Source organism: Haplochromis burtoni, unplaced genomic scaffold (assembly GCF_018398535.1).
Source record: "Haplochromis burtoni strain Fernald_Lab_line unplaced genomic scaffold, NCSU_Asbu1 Contig_322, whole genome shotgun sequence".
In the NCBI taxonomy this organism is placed as follows: domain Eukaryota; kingdom Metazoa; phylum Chordata; class Actinopteri; order Cichliformes; family Cichlidae; genus Haplochromis; species Haplochromis burtoni.
In genome coordinates, this window is record NW_024582683.1 from 408,427 (window position 1) to 420,904 (window position 12,478).

At 38.2% G+C, this 12,478-nt stretch overlaps 1 protein-coding gene across 1 annotated transcript in view; it reads right to left on the bottom strand.

Moving 5' to 3' along the window:
• pdhx (pyruvate dehydrogenase complex component X) overlaps window positions 1-11,322 on the bottom strand; it is a 47,298-nt gene extending 35,976 nt beyond the window's left edge. The window contains exons 1-3 of the mRNA XM_005941743.3: window positions 11,148-11,322; window positions 7,302-7,385; window positions 4,773-4,873 (exon numbers count right to left, since the gene is read on the bottom strand). Of these exons, the coding sequence (XP_005941805.1) occupies window positions 4,773-4,873; window positions 7,302-7,385; window positions 11,148-11,283 (321 nt within the window). The 5' untranslated portion in view covers window positions 11,284-11,322. The remainder of the gene's footprint in view (window positions 1-4,772; window positions 4,874-7,301; window positions 7,386-11,147) is intronic.
• Between the last annotated feature and the right edge of the window lie 1,156 nt (window positions 11,323-12,478).

Genomic DNA, 12,478 nt, shown 5'->3' on the forward strand with positions numbered 1-12,478 from the left:
AGTTTGTGACTCTAGTGTAGAGGCTAAGCCTACGCTTGAAGCCACTGAGGTGGTCGTTAACGGGGGTGACGCGATGTCACTGGTATGCATGAATTAAGTTCACAGTCCAATAAATCCAGCAGTATGTATCTTGTCCCTTTTGGTCTTTATTCTGTATCGACTTAGCATAACAGCGCAACGGTCACAAACTGTTTGCCTTCTCAATGACACACCTGACGCCGATTACGTGCGTCTACCTTAAATACCTTTATATTACATAATCAAAACAGAAAAAGGTGACCTCTAGTGACCACATAAGGTATTAACCCAAGAATGGCTCCTACAGACGCCACTTTCTCAGTGACAACAACATCTACTGGAATAGGTTCGTCGAGGATGTGTCTTATGCTCTTCAAAGCTGTCAACCATTGATTTACCATGTTCTTATGAAGTAATCCAAATCCAGAGCAAGCTTTTTCCTACTCTCCCGCACCTGTGTAAGGTGTTGTTCCTCACATATTGATCAGTCTAAATGAAAGGCCAAAGCTTAACATATTGTGCTCAACTACTGCATTGGATCTCATTTCAAACCATATGTCCTTATTGAGCTGCCCCTAAACATGTAGCACAATATGATGAGGAGGACAATCAGGAGGATGAAGAACTACCCATGTTGTTGTACTTAAATATCCAACAAGACCACGGGTAAGTTAAGGGAAAAAAAAAATTAAAAAAAAATCTGACCAAATGCAAAAAAGAAAGATGAACAATAAATAGTCATTAAAGAAAATTAAAAATTATAATAATTAAATAATGCAATCTATGATCATAATGCCAACATTGTAAACATAATCCACCACTCTCCTTTAGGCTTGCAAAATCAAAGTAGGATTAACAAAAAAAAGTAATATTAACTCACATCTACTAATCTGCCCCGTATGATAAAACATTAAAGTTTCATTTAAAACAAAGTTTTAAAGGAAAACATAATCCTTAAATGACAGGTTAAAAATGTATTTTTTTTTTTTTTGGCATTATATAAGTGTGCATTAAGCCTATGCGTGACTTATTCTTCATATTTAGTGACCCCACAGTGCCCTTGCTGGCCAGTGGGAGGTGAAAGATGAGGTAATATGTAAAGAGGTTTTCCAATAAATATGTTGTTCTGCAAATTTCCACAGATATTCATCTTCAATCATGAAAAGGATTTTCCATGCAAACAAAAACACACAACTTACAATGTGTAGGCTAAATAAAAGAACATAATGTATCAAGACAGAAACACAAATTCATTCATTCATTCATTCATTTGGATAACCCTCCCAAAATTCTTGTGTGTGTAACAGATTGAAACTGTTCTAGGAAACACACCAGCAAGTGAAGATTTGCAGTCTAGTACAACAGTTCTGTGGTAGTTGGCTATGGCTTGGTTAATGCTGTTTTGTAGCCAGTCCACCAACTCCCCTATGTCAACCAACAAAAATAATTTCTTAAGTGATAGTAAATGCTGCTTAATATTTCTTTCAATTTGACATTATGCAGAAGCACACAACCAGCACTGCTGATCGCATTGAAGCGCTAATAATCAGTAATAGTGTTACAGTGTATCATATGCACGCACACACCTAAAATACTACCATTGCCAAAGCACTTAAGTGGATCTTTGAAGTAAAAATCACATGCCATGTTCACAGCAGGCATTATAAATATTTGCATAAACAGGTGCTTCGTGCACTGCGGTGGTGTGGCACTCAACACTGCCATCAAATAGTTACGGAACACCAAAACCTATGGGAAGTGCAAATTATGTTTCTAACCTCATCTACATAAAGTTAAGGTAACCGAAAAAAATCCATCTCCACTGGAAGCAAGTTAAATTCTAAATCTTTGCTGCTTTTATATCCTCATGTCATCTTTATGACCCACAAATCTCTGCAATCAAAGAAATACTGCTGTTGTGACTTATTAAAGAAATGGTATGGAAAGTTGCAGTGGTCAGGCGTGGACAGTTATTTTGTGGCTAATTTTTCTATTACACATATTTGGAGGCATACATATATTTTTTATTTCAGACCACATTTGGGAATAACCATATTTAATAAATCACTTTGTATAACTCATACGTCCCAGGTGGAAAATTTATTGCAATCTGCACCATTATTTGAAGCTTAAAGAGCCTGTCAGGTAAGTCATTTGAATCTAATGCGACTGTGACAGTTTCTACTAGTAGAGATTGCATAATTGCCACAGGGAGGTTTCCCACAGCTGTGAGAGTGCACTCACATGTATACGTTTTATCCCCAATATCACAAATCAAGTTTTATTATCCAGGCTATTTTTCTTCGTTTTAGTTACTTCTCTTTTGCATGGCACCTGTGTAAAAAACAAAGTAGGCTATCTGCGAAAAAAGTGAAGCACGTGGCAATAATGTCTACAGCTTACAATGGTACAGCAATTTAGGATTTTGCAGACACTCACTATTCTTACTGCCCAGTGAAAGAAGGTATAAATTTTACATAGAGCCCTTAAGAGACCTCTCATGAAACCTTCAGCACGGCTAAAGATATTACAAAACCAGACCATTTATGAGGCTTAACGTTCAACATAATATTTTTATACAACAATACAAGCTCTTTGAGACTTTCAACAGCTTATTGACAATAATCTCAAAATAACAGTTGTTAGATGCTATACCTGTACAACATTTTACATACGTTACCTGATAACAACCATTTCAGGTCTGTTTTTAAAATTGTTCTATACTGGCATACACAGTGTACAGAAGAAGATGAACACAAAGCTCAGAAGGACCCTCTGATTATACAGTGTATGAGCAGTTTACTTGGAAAAGGAACACAAAAAAAACAGAGAAAATGAGACAGTTTTGTTTAGTTAGTAAGGCAAGGTTTGCTCCTGATCAATAGAGCATGATAGATAATGTAAAAAGAGGATGGCAGTTATATCTTTCACTTATCAAACAGACTGACAGTCCAATTTAAGCTCTTTCACATAAAATCACACATGTGGAGGGGTGATAAATGACAAACTTGACAGGTTAGCGCTGCAGAATGTTTGGACATCCTTATCAATTCATTGATTCATGAATCTTCCTCTAAATCTTTCCTGCAATTTACTTTTGGTCTTAATCACCAACTAATCAACTTTTAAATGCCATCTGTCACCTTTTAATTAATTTCTAGACAAGGCCTCTTTTATTTCAATTTGCTGAACACAGGGGACCAACATGAATTTATCTTCAAAAATATTTGTTAGTTCACGAGTCGATGGGTCATTGTACGCTTGACTAAGTTTAGGATTGAAGTGCGAGGGTCAGGGTAGAGCAAAGCAGTAAGCGCTTAATAAGATGCAGTAATCCACGGTGCTAGTGTTCAATATCATAACACGAGCAGGATCCATGACTGATGGCTGGAAATTGGTAGTGTGCCATAGCAGTACTTGACCCCCATAAATAAACCCTGTGGTGCACAAGTTTCATGTCTGCTTTAGTCTGTGCAGGATTGCACCAGCTGCAGGTAATTATTGTATTCTATATATTAGAAACCCACTGTGTGTTTGGAGAGCCATAATTACACTTCTAAGGTGTTAATGCACTCTGACCCTGACAAAGTGCCATATATTTTTGGCACTTTAAGACCAAAACACAAAACTCTGAAACGGCGCCAAAGTCTGCTGGTTTTTCCAATACACATGTTCTTTGTCACAGACTGAGAGAACGAAAGCTTGGGGGCTTATCTAATGCAGACCATCATTCTCCTCCAGCTGAAGCCCCTACCCCCAATTCTTCGATGGTTGCTATGGAAACTACTTCATCCCCACAGTGGCTAAGACAAGGATGGAGTAAGTGAATGTGAAAAAGTGCAACCAAATGAAAACATAAATATATTTCTAACTAAAAAAATTAGTGTATCGTATACTCTGAATTGTCAGTATATCTGTGTATATATTTGTGAGTACATCTGCTTGCGAGAACTGGCTGCATATTTGTTTTTGTTGTGGTTTCAAACACATTGCCTAATTGAACCCTCTTGCTCCCAGGCGTCATTACAACTTGAGCATGTCCAAAATTACATAGCCAGAGAACATGTTGTATAATAATTACATAAGGCACTCTTTATGACATGAAAGAATATTTTGGCTTTTGTGCATTTACAGGAACATACACAGAAAATACCCAACCACTATTCCTAATTTTTTATTTTTTTTTTTTAAATTAAGGCAAATCTTGCTGAAATTATAAGGAAATTACCTCAGATTCCCCTTGCACAAATTCATTAAATCACAAATATGTATTAATAAAGCAATAGAGATAAAATATTTTCATCATTCTTAGAGAAAAAAAAACATGTGGTGTAGTACTGATGAAAGACAACTGATTGCTTGGTCTTTGACAGCCTATTAAAAATTCAAACAGCTACCAGACTTGGGGGATGGAAAGAAAGAAATATTTGTCAGTAAAGTGTCTGTGAAGGTTCTCAGTCACCTTGTCAAAGCTTTGCTGTCACTGGAAAGAGGAAGCTATTTAACAAGCACAGCCAATTAGCAAAATCAGTGAAGGAGCCTTGAAAGATGATGATATCCTGCGTTATTTAAATGATTCTGTAAAATAACATTAAGAACTGCACACACATCTAAACACATCCTCAGACCTTCCACTTAATAACTTATCTAAGAAAAAAGTACCCAAGGCCCAAGGATGCCTGCTTTTTGTAAATAAATTCACATTTCTATTAATCTCTGTCAGAACAGCACCATGTGTGTTTTTGCTCACTCACCAATATCTTCGCCAAGACGCCGTCATCATTAGATTCCATGGTAACCACAGCCTTGTCAGTCTCAATCTCGCAAAGGGCATCACCTGCTGCAACTGCCTCACCTGAAGATGTAAACAAACACATCTGAGAACTTTCAGATAATAAATTAAAATAAATACTTGTTTGGTATTTCAACACCAAATTTTATATTTTCTGGGAGTGTTTCGGACCTTTGTGGAAGTGCAGCTTATTCATTCTAACATGAATGCATGAGTCACAATCATCAGTAGCACTTTGAATCGCACTTTATTCACAAAGAGAACAAATTTGTTGCATAAAGATGAAGGAATTCCACTGAAAGAACAAAAAGGTTATGCAAAATAAGTTTCTCCTCCAGCTTACATATCAAATAAAAGAACCAATCAATGTTTCATGGGAAAGAATGTGAGATCTGAAAATGCAGCAAGTCTGATAGAAGGCAAGATCGTTGGCTATCCCAGTAGGTTCTCACTAGTCCACTTCATGAAAGAGCTGGAATACATTATCATCTGATTTGCAAAGAAGTAGGATAGCAATTAGAAACCACTGGTTCTGTAATGCTCAGTTACTTAAGAAATTCAAATTTTTTGCAACTTAAATGGTATTTCAGTCAAGACAGCGCCAAATTGATGTTGTCAGTTCTTTGGAAAACCGAAATTTGCTGTGTGATAACAGGAAGTGGTAGGAACAGATAAGGTTTATAAAACGTAGTTCATTTGTTCATTCATGTGTTGCGCTCTGGTTTCCTAAAGGCTGGGGCCTGAAAAAGGGTTACCCAAATTTGATATCTGGTCACATTTTAATCAGCTGTGAGATGATACATAACATGGCAATGTAGCAAATTTTGAAAACAGGATGCCTAAAAAAAATATTTTGCAAAATTGCAAATAATTTTCTAAATGTATAGGATTTATTACAGGTAGGATGAGGTGTAGGAAGAACAAAAACAAAACAGGGTAGGTTAAGGAAATTTTAGGTGGAAAGAAATGGGGAAAGGTTGGAAGAGCAGAGGGAGTATTGATTTTGGAAGCCCCTGAGAGTTAATGCAGATTGGATTGGTATGAGGTTTTAACACCACATGACCCCTGGGGTGAGGTGCAATGTGTAGAAATAAAGATTAAAAAAGGTGACCCTGGGCACTTTCACCTTTGCTCTACTCGAGTGCAATGTACATGATGACAAAACTAGCCTTGTGCCTTGCTGAAGAATTCATCTACCACCATTCAAGTTTCAGCATGTTTTTTCAGGACATTATGATGTCATAGTCAATGTGACCTTTTAGATATAAATGTAATCGCCTAATCATTTACCCTCTTAAACACTGTGTACTGTCATAATTGGGACTTTATTCTAGGAGTTATGAACAGAGTGAGTGTGATCCTCAATCATCAAAATCTAATTAGTTGATCTGTCTAATCAAGCAAACATCTATGCCAAGTCCACCGAAATTTAAACCTTTTCACTGGCTACAATGGTATATAGAAAGATAAGCTTAAAATCTATTAACAACAACCAGGACTGTCAGTGATGCAGAGGCAACAAAGTACACAAATCCAGCTTATCCAATTTTTCGAATTTATATAGATTTAGTGTAGCATGGTGCTGCAGTGGTTAGCACTGTTTTGAATGGCTGGCTTTGAATCCTTCAAAATCCAAATATTGACTTTCAAGCTTGTTAGAATTGTACAAATATAGCACACCTCATATAGAGTTTTTGGAGACGTCTACATCACTGTTATTTCTGCACACTACTGTAAACAATATAGTAGACATGGTTTTAATGTTGTGGCTCACTTAAGAATACCTGTAAAAATAAATTCCCCTAAATTGAACCTTCTCACTACTGTTTCAATGTTTTGCTGGAAAAAAAAAAGATAAAGGATTCATTTGACCCTTTCAGGTGGATCCTGTTCAAATACCAGTTCAAGCAGCAGTTGATTAATTGAACATATTATCTTATGCAAATTGAGTGCTTTTAATCAGTCTCCCATAAACTCATTTTTAAAAAGCAAGAAAGTAGTAGTGTAGATATATTTTTCTCAAATAATTCATCTGTTTTTTCCCCACCTTTCTCACTCACTCACACACAAACAAACTCAAATCTAACCTCAAGTCACAGCACATAGCAACACAGCAGAGAAGCCAATCAGAATTCAGCATCTGGCCTCTTGATAAATGAGTGTGCGACTAAGGATCCTGGCTATGCAGAGTTGCTAAACAGTGACTGATAATGACTGCCATGGTCCTTGAGCCAATTAGCCACCAGAGGCCCTCAGGTGACCCATTTCTCAGGCCTCTCTCTGTTACTTTAAGAACTGAATATATTTGGAAACCAACTGAGCACTACAGGGGAGGATATTACAAGTACAAGAAAAGTGAAGCATCTGTCCCTTTGGATAACATATTAAAACGCAAAGAGGTTTAAAATCTGACAAAGAAGCTCAGTACAAATGTGTGATGCGTGTCTGTTAAATTTTCTAATAAAGTCTTCTGTCAACGTGCTTTCTTTACCTTCCTTCTTCAGCCATTTGACAATGTTTCCCTCCTCCATGGTAGGAGAGAGTGCGGGCATCTGCACTTTGAGTGGACTGACGCCTAGAGGAGAGAAAGAAAATAACATGTGATTTACGACGGCACATAATGTCAAGGGTTTCATTAGGTTTAAATTTAAAACAAAAATCCCCCCTTTCTTTCAGAATAGGAAAAAAATTAGCCCTTCCAGTAAGGTTTTGCAATTTCATCTAAAATATTTGAATGTCAAAATGCATCAAGTAACATGCTCAGAAGTAGCACTGAATAGTTCGAATAAAGCCCTTGGGGGTCCGTATGTTCAACTTGCAGCAGAGCACAAGAGACAGCGGTACCATGAAAATGTTGCCATGTCACTTATACAACTGTGCTCCTGGATGACACTACACCAGAAGATGCAAAGGCATTTGTATCATTGTGGTCCCCAACTGTCACCATCTGTAGTCACACAGAAGGCCAGAGTTCACACTAGAGCTTCAGGCTGCCAGAAGAAAACATAAATCCAAGATAACAGCTTTACTACATATGGTAGTAAAGCTGAAAGCAACAAAAATAAGGTTTAGAGCTCAAACACGGTACAACTTAAAATGAATAGCCCTTTGTTTTACACATTCTTTATGTTTACTGAACAACACACATATTACAGTCATTTATAATAGAATTTTTTAATGCATGATACATATTTAAAAAAAGTTTCTGTTAGCAGTAAACAACATTAACCCAAACAGGTAAAAGAAAAACAAAAACTAACTAAAAAAAAAAAAAAAAAAAAAAAAAAAAGCCCTTTCCATTTGACGCCACACTTTAAATTAATCTTACATAATAAAAGTCAGGCAGCCAAGTTAGTCAGTTATATAACTATAAATCTATATACATTTAATTTAAAAGAGAAATGAAAAATTTAAATAATTTGGGGATTCAATTATTCAAATTCTTGGTGTGTTAGTTTTTATTTATTGTAACATGGCCTTTGTTTCATGTTGCATGGTCTCTGGCCAAACTGTGTGCTGCTGCCACCTGCTGTATGTTCAGCAGTGGTGCAAAACTTCAGTGTGTAAGTCAAAGGAGCTTGCAAAGAAAAGCGTCTGGACTTCTTTAAGTTGCTTGAAGACGTTTCACCTCTCATCCGAGAAGCTTCTTCAGTTCTAAGGTCAAATGGTGGAGAGTCCCAGATATAAACCTAGTGGGAGTTTCCCCCCACAGAGGGACAAAAGGACCCCCTGATGATCCTCTAATCGCCTGAGCCAAGGTGTGAAACTGGGTGTGGGTCCCAATCAGCCAGAGTTTCGGGTGAGTTCATTGTGAAACCTGGCCCCACCTTATCATGCGAATTCCTGAGGTCAGATGGCCCAGGATGTGAGTGGGCGTTAAGGCGTCTGGGAAGGGATCTCAAAACTGGATTATAGATGGCAGAGAGTTGGTGTCGTAAACCACCGCCTCTGTTCAAAGATGGTCGCTCACAGTGGACATAGATGGCTTCTTTCACTCCTCTTTCAAACCATCTGTCCTCTCTGTCCAAAATGTGAACATTGGCATCCTCGAAAGAGTGTCCTTTATCCTTAAGATGCAGATGGACTGCTGAGTCTTGTCCTGTGAGGACTGCTATTCGTGTGTAAGGAAGAGCTTGATGCACGCTCAATTATCCAGGTAAGTAAATCTCCAAAGGTTGATTCTATTCATCGGGACGTCCAGATGAACAGAATCAACCTTCAGAGATGTGTAAGGAAGAGTTGTGTATTTATATGGCATGCATGTTGTTTCAGTACTCAAAAACAGAAAATCTGTCTGTTTACATTTTATCTTTTTCATGCTTAAAGTCCCAAATCATTTACTGGGCAGTTTTATTTCTGAATGAGATTCATTGACAAAGAATGACATCTGTGTAATTTTTCAAATTCATATACTCATACTGGATTTGGGACTGAACATTTTATTTTAATTACTGACATGTTTACATGTCACAACGGGAAAAAAGAAAAAATTAAGCGCAGGAATCATGGGCACAACAAGTTCCACCAGAACAGCTTCAGTGCATCTCTTCAAATCTGCAAATAGTGAAGTACGAGTGCCCTAAAGCGCCATCATCCTGGAGGAGCTAGTTTAAGGTTTCTCAATAAGATCCCTTTAAATAAAGTTCTAATTAGGGCTGCACGATTTTGCATAAAATGAGAATCACGATTTTTTGGCTTAGAATTGAGATCACGATTCTCTCACGATTTTCTTTTCCAGTATAAATATTTATTGCACTTATTAACTGCACATCAACTTCGTAACAGTTGAGACTGAACATAAAAACAATAAATAAACATAAAAACAACAAATGTCTCACGTTTTGTTGTTGCCGCAAAATGTTGTACTGCTTGAAATTCCGTCTCCACCGTTGCTCGACACTGCGTGTATAGAGCAGGTAGTGCAACAATAGAAAAATAGTTGCGGGACGGCACTGTGTAGCGTTTGTCTAGGGTGTTGATCATTTTCCTAAATCCCTCGTTTTGCACAGTGTTGATGGGAGCCATATCTTTGGTCAGGTGATAAGTGATAGCCTCCGTAATTTCTTTGAGTTCGATGTGTATAGGGAAGCGCTGTATAAGGTTCCCGTTATTGGTGTTTGGGTGGTTGACCGGAACGGATTTTCTCCTGTCACTTTCTCCTCATCCCTGACATGCTCTCAGTTGTTTTTTCCCTGCTAATTTTAGCATCACATGGCACAGCTTCTGTATCACGTGGTATAAGGCTCCGCCCTTGTCATTTGTTGAGCAGGAAGAGTGAGCGCTTGTTTTCATGCAGAGTACGTCCCGGATCAAAATGCGGTACAATCGTCGTCGTCTTATTTTTTTTATTTTTATTTTTTTAAATCGTTGTCATTTGGAAATGAGATCGCGATTTTCTAACGATTAATCGTGCAGCCCTAGTTCTGATACACCGCATTTACACTCTTGGAACTTTTTGGAGCCCTCTTTTGTCACACCAACCGTCTGCATCTTCTCCTTCACTACATCCTCTGTGGTCTTTCCTCTTTTCCTCCTGCCAAGCAGCTCCATATTCAAGACCTTTTGCTGAACATATCCATGATTCTTTCTTTGAACATATCCAAACCCTCTCAGTCTCGCCTCTTTAACTTAAAGCGCTCAATCTGGGCTCTGATATACTGAGTGTTAATCTTGTCCATTCTTTGCACTCCCAATGGAAATCTTAGCATCTCCAAATCTGCTTCCTGTCTTTTAGTCAGTGTCACTGTCTCCAGACCTTAAATCACAGCAGGTCTGGCTGCCATCATGTAAACCTTGCCTTTCACTCTTTCTACTATCACGTCTGACACTCAACTCCACCCTGCCCACACTCTCTTCACCTCTCTTATACACTGTTCATTGCTTTTGTTGTTTGACCTACGTGTTTAAACTCATCTACCATCACTCTTTCTCCTCCTTGCCGCTTCAGTGTTAGCACTTTTTGGAGCTAATACTCTTTTTTTTCTTTTTTTTTTAACATTTAATGATTCTGCTACAAATGTGACAGCTTTGATGACGCAAGTTCGTTTACAGGGAGAGAAACCAGACTGGTTGGAGACATGCAAGATAATCCAAGTGATTTAGAAAGCGGCATTAGCAGCTTTCCATACCGTTAACTGCAAAAAATAACCATTACATTTTTCGCTTAACACTCATGCCAACCCTCTGATTTACCAACACTCCTACTATTTGTCATGCCCTGACAAAACGAGAGCAAAGTAACGTTGCCCCATTAAAGGGTAGTGACGATTGCAAATGCCAGCGATTGTCAGCACAGAAAGGGCAACAGCCATTTACCTGGTAAACTGTCAACACTTACCGAGTACCCATGGCGACTGAAAGAAGTGTCTGACTTGGTCTTGCCATTGGTGTGTCGACCTTAAACATTTATTAAAATTATTCAGTCTGAGGCCAAATAACATTCCCTGACGACCCAAACGCAAGGAGGCCGCCATGTTATCGTCCTCCGTCGGCAAGACGTGTCCATACAGATGCCTGACGACAAAAAAGGAGGGGGTGGGGTGAAGAAGGACAGAGCCGTTTTCTGCCATAAAATCCGTATTTTTAAAAGAAAAACATGAAGCACAGAAAAATCTTTAAACGCAAACACTGGACTAATGAAAAAAAAGTTTACCCCGGTGATAAATGTATTATAAGCTCGTGTAGACATTAACGATCAGGCAACAAGAGTCTTACCTACATTGGTCCTTCAAGTGCCTTTACAATGTAGTTCTGTCGCTTTTAAATAGACTCAGTGAACTACTGCCCTCTGCTGTGAAGGTACTTTGTTAAAGGATGAAAAGGGTCGATGCTCGTGCTGAACTGCTGTTGTTGTTCGTACTATATCGAAGAGAAGAGATATGTACGCAGAGCCAGACTTTGAGAAGAACAAATTCTTTCCCGTTACCACAACAAAACCATTTATTAATTTATCTATAAAAGCAAGTGTTGTCATTATGGAAGAGTGTGCTGTTGGTTATGTATTTCTCTCTGTAACTCAGAGACTTTTAGACAAGAATGTTTGTAATGAATGCATTGTAAATTGCACACATATTACCAACATACATTCAAAGATACATAAGGACATATAATTCAAAATGTGTCTTTATCCATTTTTATTCTGCTTATTCAAGATTCGAGATCCCTTTTTTTGTCACGCACATAGTTATACAAGTATAACACGCAGTGAAACCTGATATGCTCCACGAAAGTAAGTAAAGTAGGTAGATATATACAAAGAGGACATTACGTGCAATAAGTGAGTGAATTACATACAAGTCAAACAGAATAAAACAATCTGGAAATTTACAATTTTAAAATTTGGGCATGTACATTGTGTGAGTGTGGTGCTAAAGTTGTGCTGCAAAGAAGTCAGAAGGATCAGGCATGATATGGGAATGTTTGTTTTTTGTCCTTGACACAGCTGTTCGCATACCAGGACATGATGTTCTGTGTGAGGATGCTCTCCACAGCGCCTATATAGAAAGTCCTGAGGATCTCTGGAGAGACCCTGAACTTCCTCAGTTGTCGTAGGTGGTACAGGCGCTGCCTAGCCTTTTTGTACTGGACCTGAATGTGGGCAGACCATGTCAGATCTGAGGGGTTGTGGACACAGAGGTACTTGAAGGACTGTATGTCACAATCCTGGGT